At 53.2% G+C, this 24,036-nt stretch overlaps 5 protein-coding genes across 5 annotated transcripts; all 5 read left to right on the forward strand.

The window, feature by feature from the left end:
- Positions 1 to 624: 624 nt before the first annotated feature.
- J4E85_007795 (uncharacterized protein) lies at positions 625 to 2,627 on the forward strand (the record flags this gene model as incomplete). Its single annotated transcript, XM_051472025.1, has 4 exons — positions 625 to 810; positions 857 to 1,071; positions 1,122 to 1,743; positions 2,163 to 2,627. 4 exons carry the CDS (start codon positions 625 to 627, stop codon positions 2,625 to 2,627), a joined length of 1,488 nt encoding a protein of 495 aa, XP_051324222.1.
- A 1,156-nt stretch (positions 2,628 to 3,783) lies between these two features.
- Positions 3,784 to 4,871, forward strand: J4E85_007796 (uncharacterized protein; the record flags this gene model as incomplete). Its single annotated transcript, XM_051472026.1, has 3 exons — positions 3,784 to 4,315; positions 4,476 to 4,559; positions 4,714 to 4,871. 3 exons carry the CDS (start codon positions 3,784 to 3,786, stop codon positions 4,869 to 4,871), a joined length of 774 nt encoding a protein of 257 aa, XP_051324223.1.
- Positions 4,872 to 5,480: 609 nt separating this feature from the next.
- Positions 5,481 to 6,719, forward strand: J4E85_007797 (uncharacterized protein; the record flags this gene model as incomplete). The annotated part of the gene is made up of 1 exon (XM_051472027.1): positions 5,481 to 6,719. The coding sequence occupies one exon, from the start codon at positions 5,481 to 5,483 to the stop codon at positions 6,717 to 6,719; it is 1,239 nt and encodes a 412-aa protein (XP_051324224.1).
- Positions 6,720 to 6,996: 277 nt separating this feature from the next.
- J4E85_007798 (uncharacterized protein) lies at positions 6,997 to 9,079 on the forward strand (the record flags this gene model as incomplete). Its single annotated transcript, XM_051472028.1, has 2 exons — positions 6,997 to 7,567; positions 7,620 to 9,079. The coding sequence occupies 2 exons, from the start codon at positions 6,997 to 6,999 to the stop codon at positions 9,077 to 9,079; spliced, it is 2,031 nt and encodes a 676-aa protein (XP_051324225.1).
- An 890-nt stretch (positions 9,080 to 9,969) lies between these two features.
- FAT1 (long-chain fatty acid transporter fat1) lies at positions 9,970 to 15,478 on the forward strand (the record flags this gene model as incomplete). Its single annotated transcript, XM_051472029.1, has 9 exons — positions 9,970 to 10,036; positions 10,155 to 10,223; positions 10,312 to 10,523; positions 10,574 to 10,947; positions 12,010 to 12,123; positions 12,168 to 12,341; positions 13,590 to 13,950; positions 14,002 to 14,927; positions 14,974 to 15,478. The coding sequence occupies 9 exons, from the start codon at positions 9,970 to 9,972 to the stop codon at positions 15,476 to 15,478; spliced, it is 2,802 nt and encodes a 933-aa protein (XP_051324226.1).
- Positions 15,479 to 24,036: the final 8,558 nt, after the last annotated feature.

The raw sequence follows: 24,036 nt of genomic DNA on the forward strand, positions 1-24,036 counted from the left end.
ATGGGCCTGTGTCTGGGCCCTTAAGCTGTCCCGTTGCGTATCCCGCTAGTTCTTTCTGCTGTGCATCGGCCGAGAATCTTAGGAAGCACATGATCTTCAGTGGTCTCGAGGGCGAGAGATCTGTTGCGAAGAAGGGCACACGCCCTTGACCTAGACTCCGGCGTTGTCTGCGTTCCTTGAGTCTCCCTCACAGCTCTACGTTGGAGTTTCGGGAACCCGTGGGAGTAGCTGCAGTATCGAGGGTTTCTGGATGCATGTTCAGACCAATCAAGTCTCTGAGCGGACGGCAGAGATAGTCAAGGGCGACACGAGTGGTGGGTGTCCTCAGCATAACCTTAGTGGTAGCGACGCATTGTTTCTAGAAGCTGGAGGCGGGCTGGTAGCTGAGGTGTTGGCGCCCTCTAAGAAAACTTCTGTCCTTTTAACGAAGATTTGAGATGAGAGTCGAAATGGATGGAGTTTTGATATGTGCAAGTAGTCGCGAAGTTGTAAGGCTAATGTTCGCAACGGATTCCACGGGCCAGGCCGCCATCATCCACGCTTGGCCATGACGCAACCACAATCACGTTCGGAAGCGTCCATCTCGAGCCACACCTCCGTGCCGCTCTACCAACACCTCCAAGCATGCAACCCACTATAGCGGTCCCCGCCGTTGCTGCGCTAGTCTACCGAGCATACTCTCGCAAATCACTGACTCCAGTCGGTATTCTGGTGGCCTTCGCGACAGCAGTCGTGCATGTGTTGCACCCATGGAGTGTATTCTTCGTGCTTCTTGCCGTCTTCTTCCTGGCCGGTAGTACTGTGACGAAGGTACGTTTGATGAAGAATGCGATAGACGAGTACTAACACGAGACAGGTCAAACACGATATCAAAGCGAAACTGACACAGTCCGCGACGGGCGCATCTGGTGGTGAAGGCGAGCGCAATCATGTTCAGGTCATCGCGAACTCCGGCGTAGCCTCGGTGTTACTCATGCTGCACCTGGGGCAGCAAAGGAAAGAAGGGAGATACAACGACCAGGGTCTATGTTGGCACAAAGGGAGTGATGCCCTGGTCATAGGCATTGTAGCGTAAGCGAGTGTACTTCATGTCATAGCATGTGATTGCTAACATACTCTAGCAACTACGCCGCAGTCGCCGCCGACACCTTCTCCTCCGAACTCGGTATCCTTTCGAAATCAAAGCCACGTCTCATAACAGCTCCATGGCGTGTCGTCCCGCCAGGCACAAATGGAGGAGTGACTGCGACTGGACTTGGTGCAGGCCTACTGGGGGCGTTCATACTCTCAGCTACATCTACGCTGTTCCTGCCTTTCTGTAAAGACTGGAATTTGCCCGAGAAGATCACCTATACACTTGCTCTGACAGCTGCTGGCTTTAGCGGAACACTACTCGACTCGCTTCTGGGTGCTCTGGCTCAAGCGAGTGTTGTCGACGTCCACTCTGGAAAGGTCGTAGAGGGCGAAGGAGGCAGGAGAGTTCTCGTGAAAAGCAGCCATCCTCTTCATCTTTCCAAGACAGGTCAAGTGCGCAGTAAAGTCAGCAGTCGTGCGGAAGGCAAGGAAGGCATTGCAAAGACGAGCGGAGCGGACACTGCGGCGTCGATCAAGGCATCGGAGACAATGCTGAGAGCCGGGGGAAGCGGTAGTGCAGTCGTGGATGCACAGCATGAGAGTCGGAAGATCGAAGTCGGGAGCGATTTGCTGGACAACAATGCTGTCAACATTCTCATGGCAGCTATGGTCAGTGTAGGGGCCATGGTCGTCGCTTGTGTAGTTTGGGATCTGCCGTTGAGCAGCATAGTCGGGATGTAGTTGTCCGCAACTGAAGGTGTTTACGCAGCCATGATTCATGTTAGATACTTCTCTTGAACGTTTGTGAAGTGGTGAGGTCGGGATTTGGAGCATATGGTTGTGCCAAGACCGCGCTAGTCGGGCGCGTCACCTCCGTAGCCTGGAGCTCCATCGATAGCAACAGTTCGACATCCCGCCTTCGAACATCAACACCACCTCAGCCCACTAAATCGTATATTCGAGGTCGAAACTCTCAAAAGCCCGTACCAGTCTCACCTCACAAGTCTCAGCGTCACATTCAACAAGATGGTACGCTATCAGCACCACAGCGCCCATGTACACAGTGCCCTGGTCTAACACTTATCCAGTCTCTCCGTATCGTCCCCCACAAGGCACACTCCACGCAAACCGCTCTCGAGACTTCAGCCCCCTCAGCCCCCGGTGTGCACGATACCCTGCGCTCTCGCCTTGGCCAAACCACCACAGCATCCAGCGCCGCCTCATCGTCGACAGCACCCGTCGCTCTCCAGTCCGCCCACCCTCTCGAGGCCCGTCTCACCCAATGGCGAGACACCCAAGACCGCCTGAAGATGGAGATGCTGAGGCGACAGTTCGGCATCGCAGAGCCAGTGCGTAGGGGTATGGAGCTCAAGATCGCCGAGGCGGGCGAGTGGAGGCCAGCAACTCTAGGTGGAAGCAGCAACGTTCACCGGGACATTCTGCAGGGACGGGACACGGAGATTGGCTGGGAGGATGTCTTCACTGGCAACGAGCTGCGTGAGGTGCCAGACTTCCACACGGAGATTGAGCACAAGATGAAGATGAACTGGTAGAGCGTTTATGGTGCTTGGGCAGAACACATGGAGGGCATACTGAATGCATTGGTAGCGATACTTCATCCGCCCAAGCCATACTAGGGACCGTTTACGATATGGACAACCGGCGTTGGCATAGAACCAGGACACGAATGAAATAATGATACGTTCACCAGCATGGCTTGACTAACGTGCGTGTCTTTTCTCTTGATGGACACTGGAACCGAATATAACCGGCATAATTGGCGGATCAATTTGGACTCGGAACACTAGTTTGATGTAAGGTCGGCAAAGGGCATATGGTTATTGGCCTTTCGTACGAATAAGTCGGTTTCTCATGGCCGATGACCTTCGATACCTAACTCGTCCGAGAGCTATTCGTTGTGTCCTTGCTGAAGGGAACTGTTCCAGCAGCTGTGCATGCCTCAAGGTTGCATTATGGTTTTGCGTGTGACTGGTTGATATTTCGTCATAATGATCTGATGTTCGACAGACATAGCATTCCGGCAACTGACTAGGCATGGTGAAAACGTCAGGACGCATATTCTATGCTTATGACATGCTGAACAAGATAGTCTACTGTCATTCCCAGGGTGTCTCGGAACGAGCCCCGGGTCCACTCGGACTGCTGTGCATGTGGCGTAAAGCAGATGCATGAACAGCTCAGCTGACCAATAATGGCCATGGGCATGCAATGCAGGGGCAGACGCTTGGGGAGGCAGAACCTGGCGCGTTGCGGGCCTAGCAGTGTAGGCAGTGACAGGAGAAGCACAAGTCGGCTGGCTGTGAGTTTGCTGGTTCACGTCTATCGGTACCAGCAAACATTGGGCGGGTGGCATAAGCCCAGGTATTGAGGCGGTGTTCTCGGCTCAGTAGTGGCTCTGGGTGGAGACGGCGGGTCGCTCTTGCCGCGTTTGCGGATTGCGGAGAAGGGCATAACAAGGCGGCGACGGCGACTTCCCAATCGCGCACGGTCGCCCGACCTTCTCTCTCACGCCCACAGGCCCGATACATCTCAACACCAAACTATTTTTCGCTGCCGCGCCCTCTGCACCGACGACGCCTGCCCGGAAGAATCCCCCCGCCGTGCCATCGTCGTCCACTCGCTTGGCCCGTCCATTCGCTCCCCTTTCGCATCGCCGCCGCCCGTCGCGAGTGCAGTCGGCCGACCACCATGGCGTCTACAGCGGACCAAGCCCCCACGGCACCGCAAACCACTCCACAACAGCCCGCCGCAGGGTCGCGACCGCAGAGCAGCAGCGAAGGCCTGTCGTCCAGCCCCGTCGAGATGCGGACTCTCCAGGCGTCGGGCGCCGTCCCAGCTCCCGCCAGCACGAGCACGCATGTCGCAGAGACGCCCGTTCCAGCCGCGATAGCAGCTTCCACACCACACGTGACCGAAATCAGCGCCTCTGAGGACGCGCCCGTCGTTGCTGCCCCGTCTGCGAAACCCGCACCGCCTGCTGCGTTAAATCGCGCAGAGACCGAGGCGATTGGGCCGTCGACCGATACACCAGCCGCGAACCCAGACAACACCAATGGCCCCGTGCTGGTCATAATGCTGCTCCTCACGAGTGGCTCGAGACACCCCTACAAGATTGAGGAGAAGTACCTCAAGAAGCGCAACGTCAATGTCGAGAACATGGACCCCTACAACATCAGCGTATACACGCTCAAGGAGCTGATATGGCGGGACTGGCGAGAAGGTACGCATGCGCATCTCTTCTCTACGTGGCGCAAGAGCTGGGAGAAGCTTGGCTCGACAGCGGGGTGGCTATGTTGACGTCTTCGGTCTTGATCTGCATGGTGCCCAAAGAGCATCCCTTTGCAGCCTTCGTCGTGCAAACCGCTAACTCGTCATTGCAGAATGGGAGACCCGGCCCACATCGCCAGGCTCAATACGACTGATACACTTTGGTCGCATGCTCGACGACAAATCCCCACTCAAGGGTAAGCACCTCCATCTCATCGCATCATGTCAACGTTCTTGGCACGGCTCGTCCAATCGCTCGGCACATGCCGATCATTGGTTAATGCAGCCACGACGCGCAGCCCGCATCGATAGACACTCCAGACTCCAAGGCCAGCTACTGACATCGGACAGACTGCCGGTTCCAGACAGACTCGCCTAACGTGGTGCACATGACGGTCAAGCCACAGGAAATGGTGGACGACGAGGAAAACGCCAAGACAGGCAAAACTGGCAGCCGAAGAGACAACGACGAGGAACCTACAGCTGGCTGTCGCTGCATCATTTTATAGGCATGTGATCAGTCGACGACACTCTGGGTCCGCAAAAGTATATACAACATATCGCGCGCAACGGTGGACCAAGTCTTTGGCCCGTCGCTTTTCTCATCGTACCCTTCGAGGGTGTTTCTGGTTATCATAATTGGCCGTTGCTGGCGGCTTTGGGTCGCGGCGTTTTGTGAAGCGAAGTTGGGTACTTTCCTCACTCAACACAGTCTAGTTTCTGCTTCCTTGCGAGCATATGGGGTTCGCAGTAGTTTGGTCGAACTTGGAGTGGTCATTTTCTTTATCTTTTGTATAAGTACGTACATTTTCTGCCGAGGGAGTATCGCTGGGTCAGGGGAACATGGGAATAGACCGTATTGAATCTTGTGACAAATCTTTCTTATGTGAAGTAATTGGAATAGACGGAGGTGACAAGCGTTGATTGTCGCGATGCGAGACGCTAGTTGGGCGATGGTATCGTGTTAAGGTGTTCGCAGCTGCCAGGTGGACCCTGATCCCGAGGTTGTGTTCGATGCCGTCATCAACGCTTGAGCTAAGCTCCGATGTCTCTTCATCACACCACGCACCATTTCCTACGACCACACACCATCACGACCCAATTCCACACATACCAACATGGTGCTCCAGGACGTCGACAATACAGCCCCGGAAGGCTTCACAGATAACCCGTACCCCTCCTCGGACGACCCGTATGCTTCCGCGTCGCCGCCCTCCTCAGGCGCTCGCTTCGACGCGAGCGTCCTGCCCCAGCCATTACCGATCATAGGCACCTTCATGGGCTTCTCCGACCGCGCTGTCCGCTTCAAGACCGAAACTACCCTCAAATTCGCCGAGCGCAAGGTCGGCCGTCAATTGAACCCCGAAGAAGCGCAGGCGCTCGCATTCCACATATACCAGCTTGAGCAAACAAAAAGCTATTTCGCCGCCACGGGTGCAGCTGCAGGAACGTACCAATGGTGGAGGACTATGGATAAAATGAAGTATCCCTTCTATCAGCCAAAGGTGGAGGACATTGACCGGAATAAGTTTGGTCCGATCAAGGGCAACATGGCGATGTTTGCACGACACACATGGCGATTCAGTTTGTACGTTTTGGTGGCAGGACAGATGGGCAACATCATTGGTCAACTCCTCGCGCAACCTCTGGCTGCGGTGAATACCTCGAATGATCCGAAGCTGGAGCAGTTTGGGCAGGAGTTGAAGGCTTCATCGCATGCTGAGGGACAGAGGACCGCACAACAAGGACGTGAGATCGAGGACAGGCGACGACAATTCCAGGAGCAGGTCAGGAACAAGGCAGGAGGTGGCCCGTCACCACAGGCTAGCTGGGGTAAGCAGCCTCAAGGGAACGCTGATGGAGGCGACGACATGAGCCCGACCGCTGGAAACGAATCGTGGGGTACCAGAACCGCCGGATCAGACACATGGGAGACGTTCTCAAACGACACATCACAACCAGCTCCACAACGCCAGCAAGCACCGCCCTCATCTCTTCCATTCGATGACGACGCTTCCCCCACTGGCGGCCTCTTCCAAGACGAAGTCAACAACCCACAACAACCCCAATCCCAATCTCAAGCAAGACCTGGTGAATCGTCATGGGATCGTCTAAGGCGCACCGGAGGAGGAGCAGCAGCGCCACTTCAAAGGCCACAGCAGCAACAATCGCGCAGAGCGGAGCCAGAGCGCAGGGAGCAAAGGGAAGGGTCCACGCTTGGAGATTCGTATACGTTTGTTGCGGGTGATGAGGAGAGGGCCAGGGAGAGGCAGCGCGCGCAGCAAGAGTTTGACGCTAGGTTAGAACAGGAACGCCAGGGACGTGATTTCAGTGATGAGGGAGGCAAGAAGTGGTAAAGACAGTGATTCGAAAATCTACCAATGAAGAAAGATTGATTTGTCGTATGCATGTGCGTTTCCCCGATTCATCTGATTCACGGACTCCTGACTTATCACAGTGTGGTCACATGCGTGCTTTCACTTCCTCGTCTGCGGCGTGGAAACTCTTAGGCTTCTCTTGCTCGCTCTCATATAATCGCCCACTCACCGCGTTCACTTTTTCAAATATCACTTAAATAACCTGCTCTCTCACTTCTCAAGCTTTGCACAATCACCCAGCTACCAGCCGCCGACAATGAACGACGACGACTACGAAGCGAACGATAACTTTTGGAGTGACTTCTGGCCGAACGATTGCAGCCCCGAAGCCTTACACCTAGCTTTGGCCATGAAGGAGTCTGGCGCCGACATTCGCCCAACTCAAAAGGGCTTCGAGGTCAACCAGAAAGCTGGCCGCCCACATCCCATCATAGGTGATGCGCCGAAATGCTGTCCAGATTCTAAGCACTGGACCATGGACGACGGTGACTGGGTCTGCGTTGGGTGTGGTGCGGTGTACGCGCAGAACTTTTTTCACCAACCCGCGCAACCAGCTCTGGCTCCACTCCTTCCTCCTACTGACCTGGTGGTCAATGGAAATCTCGTTCTGCCGCCCATGTCTTGCTGCCTGAAGCCTGACCCTCGTGAGGATGGAGATGAGCGGACTCTGTGCGACCGCTGTGGCCAGGAATACTTCGATTATAAATATGATGAGGACTTTCAGAAAGCGATCGAAGCAGACTCGGGATTTGGTACTGGTGGACCGACGTCTGGTGAGTCAGGGCAATCGATGGGTCAGCAAGCGGAGACTTACTGGAGGAACCAAGGTAAGAGGACCCTATTAATTTTCTGGTGAGGACTCATAGCTAACTTGTGCAGCCGATTCGTACATGCACGCTCTTCGCGAAGCAGCATATTCGAACCACGCTCCTCTTTCGACGGGATCGGTTACTGGCTCGAGTGACTTCCAGGCATCCACCGCCTATACACGTCGTCGTCTACGCGCACCGCGTTCTGAAGGCAATATTCGAGCACTGGGAGACGAAGACGACGAGAATCTTGCGGCTTCTCTCCGTGTACCTTCCTTCAACCCAATCCTTCCGCCAGCTCCACCAGTCAATGATCCCACTCCAGGACCATCAAAGCCCAAGGCAAGACGCGCGACAAAACCACCTACTATCACCTCCAACGTTCCGGTGCGACCCCGTCTGCCTACATATCGCACGCCCACTCACTGCCTCACTTGCATGGCAGAAAAGGGTATCCGCAACATGAACTGCACACTCTGTCACCAGTGTCACTCCGAACGTCATACCACCGGCAGGTGCAAGATGTTGAAGCCAAAGTTCCACAAGTTCATGGAGCTTTCTGTGGAGCTACGTCAGCGCATCTATGCGCTCGCACTCGATACAGACCGACCCATCAGGCCTCATCTGTGCGACTATACCGACGATCAGGTCGTTCAGTTCCACGATGATAATGCAGAGCATCACTTCGCGACCAGCGATCTCCTCGGTATCACTCGCGTCAGCAAGCAAGTCCGAGAGGAATCACTTCCCATGTTCTACTCCACAAACACCTTCTCCATCGGTTATGACACCTCGACTTACTTCGACCGTCTCGCGTATCTGGGCCGTTTCCACATGGTCCGCCACGTCCGGTTCCAGATCGATAACCGCAAGGAGAGCATGTCTCCCAGCATTCTACGTCGCATGAACCAGTACATCAAGGAAGCAGACGTCTACGAGAAGCAGCTGACCGGTCCCGTTGGCCAGCACATCTCGTCGCTGAAGAAACATCCCCAGTACCTCTACGGCGGCTGCCCCGAACTCAACACCCTCATCACACTCATGAAACTCACCTCCCGCCTCGACAACCAGACCAAGCCCCAGTACGAAGGCAAAGGCAAAGGCAAAGCCACCTCCGCCACCACCGCCACCACCGCCCCACCTTTTCACTCCAAACTCGTCGTCCCCGTCTCCTCCGTCCCAAACTTCATCGCCTACCCCGCCTACAAATGGTTCCCAACCGTCATGTACGGCCTCGGCATCCAACTGCACTACGTCGACAACACTCCTTTTGCCTTTGTCGATGGCGGCACTGTCGGCATTACGTGGGAACAGCGGCTGCAGAAGAAGGACTTTGGCGATATCCCTGATTACGTTGATCCGGTTGATAGTAGCGGGCAGACGGCGGCGTATAAGATGGCGCTTAGACTGGATCCGGGGTTGGAAGGGAGGCAGAGGCCGAAGGCGTGGGCGTATTTGAGGGAGACTTGTACGGGTGGGAATTACGCGTGGTTTGATTTGCCGACTGAGGGGGGTGGGGTTGGGTATTAGGTGGTGGATTGATTGGTGGTGGTGATGAGATTGATGACGATGGATAGATAAAATATGAGAGAAATCAATGCTATGGCACGAAATCACAGTACTCCATGACGAGTGTTCCTAGAAAGGCAAAGTTGGTTGTGGGGAGCAGTCCTATGTACTAAGACACGTGAGGCTAGAGCACCTGCAGGCTGACTGTAAGTAGGCAGGTACGTCCCACCCATCACACTTGACATTTCACACCACATCTCACCATTGCCATTCTACTCTGATTATTTTATATACACTGGTTATGTCACTCTGCACTACTTGTAGCTCCATACCCTTCCGCGCGCTCGCCCGTGGCGACCATCCCCCAGGCTGGAAAAAGAGCTCTTGGACCGACGAAAATGATATACCCTGGGGCCACGACAACGAGACATGGATATGCGATAGACGCCAAACCACCTTACCACTATTGAGAAGAAGCGCTTTGCAATGTGTAATTTGCAGCATGCTCATGCGGGATCTGGAAACACGGCCGGTTTACGAACGAGTCGCACAAGAAGTAGATATGGAAGTCGCTCTAGCATGGCTTCATCTATCCGAATCTGAAACATACGGCACCAAACTTGATCTTTATTTAGACAAGGACATGCCTGAAGCTACTGCTGTGGAGTTTCGGAATAGATTTGGTATGTTTGGATAGGATCTTGTTGCTGACCCATTGCGAGAACGCTAATCCAAGACAAGATACCCCATCTCCGAACTCATTCAAGCCAGTAAAATTAGAAGACTCGCTTGACCCAACGCCAGTGAAGCAATTTAGGGCTTGGTTTGATAAATGCAACGCCCGGCATGAGAGATGTTCTGCGATCCAGCAAGATTCGTTGTTGCCTACAAGAGTGCTGGATCTCGATGACATGCCCAGTTCCGACGCTCTAGCCGAAAACATGAAGCGGTGGCCAGAACTGTTTTCTCAATCCAAATGTAAGCTAGTCGAAACGACCGCTGATCAGAAAGGGAAGTACGCAACGCTGAGCTATTGTTGGGGAAATGGGTTGCCGTTCATGACTACCACAGAGACGCTTTCAATGCGAAAGAGCAGCATCGGCTTTCAAGATCTTCCTAAGACGCTTCAAGATGCTGCTATGGTGGTGCGGTTCCTTGGTCTACGGTACGTATGGATTGACTGCCTGGCAATTGGTATGAACCGACTCCTCTGTATACAGTACATATGCTAATGCTTATACTCTCGCTCTCAGTACAAGATGACACAGCAGACTGGGAAAAAGAATCGGCTGTCATGGCCGACATCTACTCAGGATCATACATTAACATTGCTGCATCCAACGCTTCACATTGCGGAGCAGGCTTCCTAGGACCACGGAAGATGCCAATGACTGAACGTATTGAAATCCACGATAGCGAAGGTGATCTAGAAGTATATCTCGTCGCTCAACAGACCCGCAACTACGTAGGCTCCATCCCCCGAGACGCCGTCGTCTCCTTGATAACAAAACCCAGGCACTACCAAGCGATCCCCTCGAAACACGAGCCTGGGTCCTCCAAGAACAACTCCTACCATCCCGCTCCCTTCATTTCGGCAGCGCCAACATGTTCTGGCGCTGTCCCGACGGCATCTCGCATGAAGAGCAAAGGCGAGGCTGGACACACCTCTACACCCTCGACGCCGTAGTCTACAGCATCAACCTCCCCATCGGTGCCGCCATCGGCCTAGACGCATGGTTCCAACTTGTCCGCGACTACACCGCCCGCGGGATAACATACCCCAAAGACAAATTCCCTGCCATATCAGGCGTCATGACAGTCTTGCAGCGTATGACTGGCGACGTCTGCGCTGCGGGACTGTGGAAGCGGAATTTCGCCAAGTGGCTCCTGTGGGTACCTAGGCATGATGTTGCGCCTTTTAAACGGTCTGACGTTTGGACGGCACCGTCTTGGTCGTTCATGTCTGGGGAAGGACCTGTGGATTACGGATTAGGTGATCTTACTACAGGTATGAATACTTCGCTGCGAGGCTTCTGTGCGTTTCTTGAAGAATGCAGGGTCGTGCCTAAAGGACTTAATCCGCTTGGTGAGTTGAAAGATGGGTGGGCGAGGATCAGTGGATCGGTGACCGACGTTACTGCTATCGGGAAAGATGCAGCGACAGGGAAAAGTCCGTATCGGTCGTGTGGGGTGCAAATGCGCGATCAAAGCTACCATGATGCGCGCGTTCTTTTCGATGTCGAGGCATATGAGGCTTGTGAGGTTCTGATCGTTGCGCCGGCTTTGGGTGTGGCAATCATTAGTACGGATAAAGAGCGGGGCGAGTATGTGAGGGTTGGACTGGTGGTGATTAAGAGAGTAAAATCTGGGGTGATGAAGGAAGTAAGTACAGCAGTGGTGGCAAAAGGAATAGCAATAAGGTTGCTAACGTTGTGATCGCAGTCGAAAGAGTGGTACCCGGAAGCGGAGGACTATTCAGAGCCACGGTCGATTGTCCTGCGATGAGACGGCGGACTTGAATGATAAATGTAAGGCGTGTCTGAATCATGTTTAATATCAGTGTAAAAGTCGAGCCACCAGTGAGGTAAACGCTGAAGTAATACTCATGACTCTGATTGAATGAGGGCGAGCTGGACTTGAGGGCTCACGCAGTCTCTGGTATTCGACCATGGTTCGCTACCGCACATATCCAGAGTCCAGACAACCAGAGAAGTAAGCGAATTATTTGAGTAACACAGAAGCAAAGCTGCGCATATATAAAGCGGGCCTTTGAATATTAGAAGCCACAGTTCAACTTACAACACTTCAACCCCAAAGCAAAAGATCTAAAAGTTACCCATCAACACGATACAAAGAAGTTGTACCTGACGATGCCTTTCGATAACAAACAGCCAACCGATGAGATGACTGTCTTTCCAGCTCAATTTACGGCTAAGCCGTACCACGAGCAGCTGTATGCGCACCACAAAAGAGCAGCCACTGCACCAGCTACAACGGGTCAGCCTACCAGATCTGAGCCAGCTCCGTACTATCGGCAGAGCTACATACGCCATCGGTCTGGATGCGTATGTGCCCTTCCTTCATCACCCAAACAAGAAGAAGATGAAAGCCTCAAAGACGAACATAAGAACGCGAAACAATTCGCTCAGAACTGGAATCCAACAAGCTTTCCCAAACCGAAAGACTGGACAAACGACGATTTTCGCTCAGCGATACAGCACTGGAATTTTGATCGCAATAAGAAGAACACACCTGAAGCTATTGATGAAGCAGAAGCGGCACTGTATGATCCAAACAGCGGTTCCTGGGCTGGTACGCAAGACTGGGTTAGAGAACAACACGTTTGCGAGACGGTATATGTATGTCTCTTGAAGGTGTTGAGAGGATATGGATACTGGAGGCATTCAATCACCCTTCGGTCTAAATCTTGGGACGGGCGAAAGATGACATTGTATCGCATGCAGGGGGCGGAGGAGCTTCCCCTGTGGCTTCGGTGTCATGGATTTGAGATTGAAGATGATGAGATTGTGGCTGATGAGGATGGGGAGGACGTAAGGAAGCTAGACGCTATAGTAGGGGAATGGCTTTCACACTTGGAAGGAGAGGAAGTAGATATCTTGGAGAGATGAACAAGATGGAATGAAGGGGGCAGGATGAGATGCTGTTTGTATGGGAGTTAGAAACCGGCGGTATATTGCCGCGCGATGCAAGATGCAGTATGATAGTGATTAAGAGGATCAAAAGACGTGAGACCCCCTCATTGGGAGAGGTAACAATACGTTCCATGCTACAAAAACAATTGAGTAGAAGTATACATCATCTTCTATACTACCTACTTGATCAAATATACCACTATGTATGCAGCAACCGCATGATGCGACACAGGCTCCAGAAATGCCCATTGCCCTAACCTTCTTGTTCGTGGACGATGGGCGCGTTCATACACTCTAGACAACATTCCTGTGCGGTAACCGCAGAGCATGTTATCAACAACGGGTCTAGAGAGATCCTCAAGATCATAAAACTGCAGAGTATTGGATTGAATGATCGTAAGACATGTCTGACTGTTCGACTTAGAAAGAGACTGCAGATGATATGGTAGCAAAGCCCTGGGGTTCCCTGTAGCGGATGCCCGGAAATAAGCTACCCGGTAGAATGCGGGGAAGTCGACGGTCCCTGAGTCGCGTCTCTGCGACAACAACAACCTCGGTGCACCTAGCTTTCCCCGACTCCCTGCGAAAGGAAGCTTTTGCGATGAATCACATTACCTGTTCTCGCGCATTGTCTTTGGTACACCCGGTTGATTGGGGTTAAAGAGACGGATCGGTCGTTGTATCTTTTATGAACACCTCTGGAACCGGACGATAAGTGGAAAGCGGTCGTTACTATGGCATGTAAGCATCTACCTCTATCCTCTCGTGGTATTCTCGGATGTTGACTATCTTCAAGTACCCATAATCGCCGGAGCAGCAGGCACAGCAGCCCTAGCAGCCTACCTCAACGCGAAATATCACATTGCCCATGACCTCAGGCGTAAACGCGGTGCTCTCTCGCCGACACAAGATGTCCTCGACTTCATCACCGACCGTGCAACTCGCAAACGTGCTCTCACGTACCACGCTTTCGAAGACCAGGTCCGCAACCAGCCAAATCATCTATTTCTTATCTTCGAAGGCAAAACCTGGTCATACAAGGAGTTCTTTGATGCATTCACCAGGGTGGGGAATTGGTTGATAGAGGACCTGGGCATACAAGCTGATGAGGTGGTTGCTGTGGATGGCGGGAACAGCCCGGAGTATCTGATGCTCTGGTTTGCTCTCGATGGGATTGGAGCTGTTCCGAGCTTCGTCAACTGGAACCTCACTGGGACAGGATTGGTGCATTGCGCAAGGGCAAGTATTCCTGGAACTGGGCGGATAGACACTGGCTGACTTCTGTAATAGCTATGCAACTGCAGATTCCTCATCGCAGACGCCGATGTCAAGAGCAATGTCGAGCCATGCCGTACGGATCTCGAGGAGACCGGCATTAAGATCCAGTACTACAATCCCTCGTTCTTCGCGTCGCTACCGAACCCGACTCTTATACCAGACTCGCGTCGCGAACACATTACTGTAGAGTCCCTCCGCTCGCTGCTGTATACTTCCGGAACGACCGGACTGCCTAAAGGTGTGACTTTGAGCACTGGTCGCGAGCTCTTGACTGGCTACAGCGCCGCCAAATATCTCGAACTGAACCCGGCATCTAGAATGTACACATGCATGCCTCTCTATCACGGGGCTGCGCATGGCCTTTGCGTTACACCGATGGTTCATGCTGGCGGTACAGTCGTATTGAGCCGGAGGTTTTCGCACAAGACCTTCTGGCCTGAAGTCGCAGCTTCAGATGCGGATATCATTCAGTATGTCGGCGAGCTCTGCAGGTATCTACTCAACGGCCCGACGAATGCATTCGAGCGGAAACACAAAGTAAAGATGGCATGGGGCAACGGCATGCGCCCTGACGTATGGGAACCCTTTCGCGAGCGTTTCAACATACCCATTATCAACGAATTATACGCGGCTACCGATGGATTAGGGGCGACATTCAATCGTAACGCTGGTCCCTTCACGGCGAATAGCATTGGTCTCCGAGGGCTGATCTGGAATTGGCGGTTCGGCGACCAGGAAGTGAGGGTGAAGATGGATGTTGATACGGAAGAGATCATGAGAGATGCAAACGGCTTTGCAATCAGATGTGGAGTGAACGAGCCGGGCCAAGTGCTGCATAGATTAACACCGGAGACGGTGGCTACTTCGCCAGGCTACTACAAGAACGAAGGCGCCACAGAGAGTAGGAGAATTAGGGATGTGTTCGAGAAGGGCGATATGTAAGTCACCCTTTCAAGCTCGTTGACTGCAAGCTTATGATAGTAGATGGTTCAAGTCCGGCGACATGATGCGACAAGATGCCGACGGCCGCGTCTTCTTCGTCGACCGTCTAGGTGATACATTCCGTTGGAAGTCAGAAAACGTATCGACAAACGAAGTAGCCGACATGCTCGGAAAGTTCCCACAGATCGCTGAAACGAACGCATACGGCGTCCTTGTGCCTGGCTACGACGGCCGAGCGGGGACTGCATCTATCGTTATGGCAGATGGAGTCACAGAGTCAACATTCGACTTCGCAGCTCTGGCAAAGCACGCGAAAGCGGTCTTACCGAGTTATGCAGTGCCGCTGTTTCTAAGAGTGACGCCTGCATTAGAGTATACGGGTACTTTAAAGATTCAAAAGGGTAGGTTGAAGAAGGAGGGTGTTGATCCGGATAAGATCACTGGAGAGGATAGGCTGTACTGGCTACCGGAGGGTAGTGATCGGTATCTCCCATTCACGAAGAAGGATTGGGAGGCTGTAGTAGAGAAGAGGGTACGATTGTCATAGTCTCTCTGTTATGGCTGACCTCACACCAAATGCATCGTATGTTCTAAGAGCCTTTTCTGCTCCTGATTGAGTGCTACATCGTGAATTCAACGCTTCCTAGGGCCTACATTGACGCTCAGTTATCTACTTTGCATGTTTTCATCTCGGTGTTGGATGCAGACCTACTCAACCTCTTCCTTGTGTGAGGGGTACTGGTGACTAATTCAGGCCACCAAGGAAATCCAAGTTCTCAAGTACAGGCGACCCCATCCCAGTTGGCCATCATCCACGTAAGTGCGTTGATCGGTCACTACATATCTTCGATCCACTTTTGAACGACAAAAGACCCCACCGGGCATCAATCATCGTCGCCCTCTCGACATGCATCGCCTGCATTCTACATTCACTCCATGGCTGCACCATGGGGCTCATTACGCTGATCTCAAAAACACCTTCAGGGCTGTACGCTACGTCCAAGGCGCAGCTAGCCCCATTGTGGCTGCATAGACGCTGGGGCGTAAGGGTCCACATACCATGATCTTTCCGCCCACGACATTCGTCATGTTCCACGTTGCGGGTGACACACGTGGAAAGGAACGATGGCTAATGTGTTGGTTAAAAGGGTAGGTGATCGAGCCAATCAGGTGGCATGGGGTTGAACTTGCGTGCATTGTTGCGTGAGTCCCGAGAAGAGGGTCGAGTCCGGAGATTTGGTTTATGGTCTGGTATGCGACAGTTGGCTCGCTTCATTATATCAGATAGAACGGAAGATTTAGGGAATTGATTAGGTGTATGCTTGGACCGTGAAGATGGCTTGTTGTGCTGTTGAGATGGAAAGTGAGTTTGGTTGGGGAATGGGGCTACGTAGAGGGGTCCTCCTGGTGCTGATTGTGTTCTACGTGTCTCTGAGACCTAAATGCGCCACTTGTTGTGGTTCCCGGGATGCCTTAACATACACAAGCATTGATGTATAGCCTTTGGCTGTCCAGCTTGATAGCCAACACGAAACAAGCAAGTGGGCAGCCAGGAATTACCTTGGCCTACATGATGGACCTCCTGTCAGAGAAGAGATAGAAGCATTAGACTGTCGGTAGATTTACCGGAGCGGAAATCTAGGTTGTAACCTTCGATAGTTTGCTGTCAAACTGTAAGGCGACGTTGGGCGTTGGGTAGCTCTGGCGCATTGAATCCACGAGTCGCACTCGACCAACGCATCGTAATTACCCTTCAAACCATACTTTGGAACAAGCAGACCATGCGCTCCATCCACGAACAACGTTAGAATAAGTGAAGCATGATTCAGCAAGACGCGATCGTGATCAGTCGTCCCAGGGTAGACGAAGGGGACAACTGAAGCGAGCCGACAAGCGAAAACGTCAACCCGGATTCGATCAAACCTTCAATCGCCGTTAAAGCGCACCATTCCCCTTTGACCCAAAACAACAATGCGACACTTTACCCCAACTCACCTCCAACAAAACTATAATACACACAGATCTTCACGCGACAACCGCATACAGACGGTGTCGTCAAGCTAGCACCCAACTTCCCTAACCGCCACGCACCTGCCAATTTACCAACAGTAAGGAAAAGTCTCCGAATCCAGCCAAAAACACCACAAATCTCCCCCAGAAACTCTCCAGTTGGTCGGTTCGCTTGCTCCCCACCCCCTTTCGCAGCCCAGCCCCCACACGAAGGGGGGCGCGCAATACTGTATCGATCGCCATGCTCGAGTCCCTCATTTTCAGCCCTACAATCGCCCGCTGTCATCGAAACCAAATCTGAGGTTGAATCGTAATCATCGTTAAATTCAGCCCAACGGTTCTATTCCCATCTTAGATAGGGCAGACCAGAAACTTAGTAAACAGGTGGCATGCACTGGGCGTGTGATCGACATAGCCGCCCACCAGCGCTCGGTACTCAACCTGTTACGCGTCCGGTGTGGAAAAAAGGGAAAAGGACCAACAATCATCTGCCGGACTTTCTGAACGGTGTGCGCAGGACTACGTTGGCAGTTGGTGCTTTGGTGGTGGTTTAATCGGTGCGAGAACTGTGTATTCGGGGCGAATGTCGCGATGCATGGGTGACCGTGGCTAGGATCTGGTTCTGTCCTGCCCAGGTGGTCTGGCTCGGCTCTCCCTCACCTTCAAGTCCCTGACTCGACTCACCAACATGATCGTGGAAGTGATGCGCACGAATACCTGTCGAATGGAAAATGCCGGACGCTGCAGGGCTCAACGGCACATGGATTTTCGCTTTCATCGGGCTGGGCGCATCGCTGGACGGATACACCTCATTTACCAGAAAACGGGAATACTGGTAACACGGATTTCTTTGTTCCGCTTCGCAATACTGTACGGATTAGTACGAAGGCGGGATACGGGTTTTTACATTGGGCCGACTCACGACATATCGTCGTCAGGTTTGTTGTGCTATAGGGGGTTCGCGGAAGCTGGGGCAGGGGGTTTGGCCGCGTGCGCTCTTTGTCAATCTGAAGGTCTGGACAAGGATGGCATCGTGGGCACGGGTTTCCGAAGCTTCCGCCGCCGCACCGGACGGGCGAGGAGAGGGCGCTCATGACGCGATGCGACGCGTCGTCTTTCTGCTTTCGAGATGACGGTGTAGCAGCATGAGGATGAATGCGACGAAGACGGTGTGGAATACATGTCAGACGCCTACTTCTTACACCCCGCGTGGAGGGTAAATTCTCCTTCAGCCCTACAGCGCGCGAACGGTTGTCAGATCAGTAAGCCCTTGCGCGAGCAACCGCCGGTGGAGTTGACCCTGGAGAATTGGGTGCTGACATATACAACGTGGGAAATCCGGGGTATCAGATACAACTGTTCACCAGGACAGTAACGTGAGCAAGATATGACGTGATTTGATTTGATTGCAAATCCTCTCCATGCATGGCCCCTTCACAGGAAGGATCATGCTCCTGGAACCCTATACTTCCGCTGCAAATACAGTGTGACGGAGGAATCGTCTCGTGCTCGGATGTAAAAGACCGTCTCAACCCGTCCTCCGGGCAGCAGCGAAGTGCGAGAGGTGTCACAAATCGCCGAGACCCTTTGCTTCGGGCTCGCACGGGAATTTTGAAACTTTACCCCTTTAGGAAAGCGTTGCGGTCAATCCTTCTTCTCTGCATTATCCTGAAAGCGTTTAGGCGGCTTCGTACTCGCCTCTTTGCCGCTAATGGAACGTTATTCGTTGGTTCGTTTACATGTGAAATCCGCTGGGCAACTAGTTGCGAATTGAACGCAAGGCTGAATCGACAGGTACTAGTTGGGGCTGTCTTGTCGATGGTCCTTGGAATTCTTCGGCATCGGGGTCTGTGTCAACGCTACGGAGCGTTGTACGATATTCGATTCGCAAATCAAACTTAATCGCTCGAATCCAAGATCAACGGCGGTGGAGTTAGAAGGGCGTTATTACCGACAGAACGACCGTTGGGGACCGCCCAAAGGATGGACAAAGTGCTTAGCGGCTTGCGATAGTTACCGGCGCTAAAACATCCTGCCCAGGTGTCAAAGCTCTGGCATTAGACAGTTTCTGCGGAACAGTCACGTCAAGCGAGCCATGCGCTTGCTGACAAAGGTCGAGGGAGGCATACCTTTCGTAACGATCCTCGTGGGCGGTGCACGAACCCGAGTATGGTATGCGAGACAGTGCGACGCCTGCCCTGTACGCGACTAAGTGGCGCGGACGTTTCAACGGCCAACCTGAAGGTATGTTCTGCGAACAACGATACGTGTCGCAGAGCGTGACGGGGCGACACAAACTCTGCGCTTGTAATTATCGTATGCAAAAAGGCTCAGGCGTAGCTGGTGGCCTTGCCGAATGGCTGCCTGCTGGTATGGGTCCCGGAATAGCATTGCAGACGAGAGCAACAGACGAGACACGGTTGAACCCGTGAAGGATGCTTGTGCCACTGTCCGTTTCACACCAGCCTCTCATGGTGCTTTCCACACAGCCGCGCCGGAGTTGACTCCGTGCCGTGGCATCTCGCGCTCTGCACGTGACGAAAAACCGGTCACCGAGAGCCCGCTCTGCGCTTGTTATCGTGGGATGACTAGATCGCATCCGGTATGCCGAGCAGCGAATTGCGCTCCGTTGAAGCTGTCGTGAGGCGTCGTGGCGCGGTTTGCGTACCGAGTGATCCGCATGCTTCTTGAACTACTCCCAGATGTGCAGTTGTAGTGCATGTGGAGACTTTTGTATCATTTCAAATTCGAGTTATCCATGGTATGTGGAATGCGTCACTGGCAGAGTCGCGCAGCCCCACTAGAGGCTGAATCCCACGAGGCGCAGGCTTCGCAACATGCTTCCGCATCAGGCAAGTTGCTGTCGCACGTAGGATTGCTTGAGACCTACTTGCGTCACATCTCTCGCCCTGCTGCTCCTCACGCTTGCGAAGTAAACTCGCTGCGTGCGAGCAGTCTAGTTGGCTGCGCTCTCAAAGTTATTTCAGTTGGCTCATATCGATATGGTTACGCCGCAGACGCGTAGGTAGGGTTGCATCGGCAGGCAGCCTGACCGGTAGCTGAAAGATTGGCTTGATTGAAGGACTACTAATGGAGGATGGAATATCAATTCATGGAAGGGCGAGTCTGTTTATGGCTCAAGCGAGTGACGAGCACCGGATGATCCAATGGTTCGGGGCTGTATGATCCCGTCTGGGGCACCGCGGGGTAGGTGGTGGGATGATGATTATTCAGAGATCGGCGAGGTTCTAGTGTCCGACGGCGTAGGCGTACTCGCTGACTTGCTAGAAGCAGTAGTTGATGCAAGGAAACAGAATGGAAACTATCCTTGTGTGCGTTTGCGCTTTTCGAATACCCGCATTCTTTGCAGTCACCCTGCATGTCGTGAATAACAGGTTGTTGCGCAGAAGATCGACGGTGCAGGGTTGTACGGCTGCGCGCCCTTTGACACCCAAATCAATATCGCGATGCTTCAACGGACGAAGGCGGAGGTCAAAATACTGACCGATCGCGATGCGGACTTAACGTGGCAGCGGTGACCTAGCCTGGCGTTCGCGTGTGTGATGCGTGGGAAAGACTCACACGGTACATGTGCTTGCGCACCGCATGTGCATTGGAAGTTCGCCGTGTGATGGAAGGCGTTGCAAACAGGCAACAACCCCATGATGTTTGTCGCGAAGAGAGAGGGTGTGCTTCGTGCCTAATGTGTATGCAGCAGCGACGCTGAGCGACCTTTCTATCACCATTTTCACGGCTGACTGCTTTGTATTCACGCGTCAAATACAGCCTCGTTCAGTCAGCTGTCCCCCTCAGCCCTATCACTGTCCCCACCATGCGCGTTCCAGAAGTACTGCAGAAGCAAGCAGCAACCACCTCCGATGCAGCACGGGCTGAGTAATGAAGTCAGGTACTTACGAAATCGCTGTGTTACTTATAGGCTTTGAGTGGCGTCCAATTGCATCCTGTCGCGCCATTTACCTGTTTGAAGCACGTCGAGCGGCACGGCACTTTCGAGTCGGCTTCGCGTTGCAACTCCGAGTCCGCGCATTCTGATGTGCGATGATGCCTAGGTCGCTCCTTCGAAAGAGGAGTCATTCAAGACGATCTTGATGCATTTGTGCATATCATACATGAATCAGCATTCTGGACCTGTCCAGTGGAGAACCCATCGTTCGATAGTTTGCGTGTCTGACTCGGTTTTCTAGAGAGGCCTCTGGGTTGGGTCTGTTGCAGCATTGCCAAAGTCCGATGATGGTGTACTTGCAGGCCGTTCGAGAAGCGGATGTCCGTGTGGTCATGATAGGACGGCTTATGGACAAGTCTACACCACGGCATACTCGCTCGAAACGGAAATATTTCCACCGCAGACGCAAGCCACCTCACAGCGAGGAGTGTAATTCGTCGGCATGTTCGATCTTGCATTTGCTCAGGAGATGCACGTAGTGAAGAAGTCGCTCTTCCAAGAATTGTGAGCTGAATAATGTAACATGTGCGTTCGAGCCAGAAATATAACGAGTCGTGCGCATTGTGCTAATCTTGCTGTTGATATTTGGTTTGATTTTGCCTGCGGCACAGCAGTTACGCCCGAGCGCTTCGAAGATCGACTCGCAATACGGGCCTGAACAGGGACGTCGAAGGATTCTTTCAGGGATCTTACCGTTCCCGCGAGAACGGCTGAACGGTCAGGAAAGGCAAGTCTCCTTCTTGGCACAGGAACGCCATCAAGCGTCGCTTCGCAGCTTTCTGGCGCTGGAAGCGCTACTGTTGTAAAAATGAGTCGAAGAGAGTCGAGATGACACTAGTCTCCAAATGACTGTTCGTTTCGACCACCAACCTGAGACTGCATGCTGCGGCTGATAGCGACCCTCCACTCTCTGGGCGTGGGAAATCTGTCTGCCTTGAGCTGCATGATGACGGAAGCGAGCGCGGCTTGTGATTGCACACGTTGCTTTACAAAAGCGCAAAGGCCGAGACCTTCTATTGCCAGTCTGCCACGAGGTCTGACGCCCCATGCGGAGGCACCGCGCTGGCGACACCGTCCGTGTGCAAGGCGACCAATCGTCATCGGTGAAGGGGCGCTGGATAATAACGGGCGCTTGGGTATACATGAACCCTCTAAGCGAACACGCTCGATTCAACGCAATACGCGACAAATGCGGTATCCGTGTTCTTGTCCGTGGGGATATTTGGAAATGATGTTCAGTGAATTCAGCGACATGTGGAAAGAGCGGCGGCAGGCTTTCCCACCACACTGGTCGTTCCCTGCTATCGGTTACGCCCTGCAACCGGTGAGCTTAATACTGTACGAGGTGGTCCCATACACGGATGTATACAGAAAACCCCTCACTAAGTTTCGGTGTAGTATATGAGCGGCAGTTATCACAGGTCTTCGCTCGGGTGCTACAGCGCACGACCAAATGAATGACAGTGGGGACACGAGGAGGGGTACCTGTGTCGCATCGTTGCTGGACCAATGATGGTGTTTCGGGTGCTGACTTGTGTGCGTCGTAGGGCTGTAGGGCTGCGAAGGAGGGTGGTAGAGTTACTGTCATCAGAAAGCTGGCTCGACTTGGCACAGCGGCCGCTAAATATAGGCCGTGCCCCTCTGGCGATGAATTAGCGCGATAGTCGCTTCCAAAGTCGCAGTTGTTTTTGAAGATAAATATGGAAGGAACGGCATTAGCACGGCGGCTGCCTCTCGAACAGCGTTGCTAGACGATGCGAAGGTGGAAGAGTAGAACAATACGCGTGTACTGCGATTGACTGGTTAGTGTGTTTTGGTATGGGATATTGTGCTCATGTAGGCGATCTCGCGGTCGCCGTAGCACGACTAACTCGATGCCCCTCTTGGGCATACATCCGGCCGATGACGGTAATGTACCAAGGATCCAAAGCATGTTGATAGTAAACCCGGTGATAAGGGCTGGACGAGATCACATGACCTCTCGCGGCGTCCCTCTCCCCAGCATGTATCGCGTACAGCGGTGAGATTTGCACGGAACGCCCGAAGGAACGGTCGCCCAGTGCCCTGGAGGGGAAGTTGATTCGTGCTGCTACTCGTCCAGCCACTCAGAGGACGCGACGAGAACCGGTGGCAGGGACCCCCAGCTGCCGCTAGCCGCTCTGGGAAACATATGGGTCCTCCCGCCTTACAGACTCACCGTCGGAACAACCTCACCTTCTGTGTCGCTTTTACACGACTTCAGCATCCGCATAGGGTATATACTCTTCAGCCACCACGGACCGATCACGAACTTGGCGATGCACCGCGCAATTTGGGTGTTGGCAGCATCTCTGCGGTGAGCTCTCTGTCACCGCAACCTGGCAGTGCTCCAAACGGTGTGAAACATTTGACTCTACGCTACAGCGACAGGCCAACTCGGTAGATGGAGTCGAAAGAAGATGTCGCGTAATGCACACCTGGCTAGCTTCTTTGACGCTTGCTGGACTGCGAAACACTGATTCGTCTTCGTTGATCTCCGCCAACCAGGCGTAACACAGCCATGCTGGGCAAGGAGACATTCCGAAGCAGACGAGCCACTATGCCTGATACCGCAATACAACGCCTCAGCTGCTCATAGCCTTCCTCTTGGCCATGCGTATTTCCTACATGAATCAACGGGTCAAAGAATAAGAGTCGTCGGGACATTGATGGACATCAAGAAGGGCCTATAGGAAAGAAGAGTCTCCTGGTGCCACGGCCGTGGGACTCTGATTCCTGCCGCAGAGGCTTGTTCAGCCCAGGTGTTGCCGTAGGTGGACAACTGCAGCAGCCAACGGCCCCGTTAGCCTGCGTTCTGGGTTTGACTTGCTGACGCGGGGTCGGGGTAAAAGGTACCGTCTGCATATCCCACCAACTTGCGCCGCAAAGTCGGCAAGGTATCATCTAGCTCGTTGAGACATCTCCAATGAGAGAGCAGAATGGACAATGCAATTGTCTCCCACGCCACGTTACACTGTTACAGTTGGTGTGGCATTGTCGACAAGCATACCCCTTGCCATTATCTGGACGCTGTTAATTGAGCGTTGTAGTTGAATACAGACAGTGAAGTAGGGAATGTCTCTCAAGCGAGGGGACATGAGCTGCGATGTCTG

This window comes from Alternaria conjuncta (assembly GCF_024043145.1).
Source record: "Alternaria conjuncta strain BMP 0040 chromosome Unknown scaffold_11, whole genome shotgun sequence".
Classification (NCBI taxonomy): Eukaryota; Fungi; Ascomycota; class Dothideomycetes; order Pleosporales; family Pleosporaceae; genus Alternaria; species Alternaria conjuncta.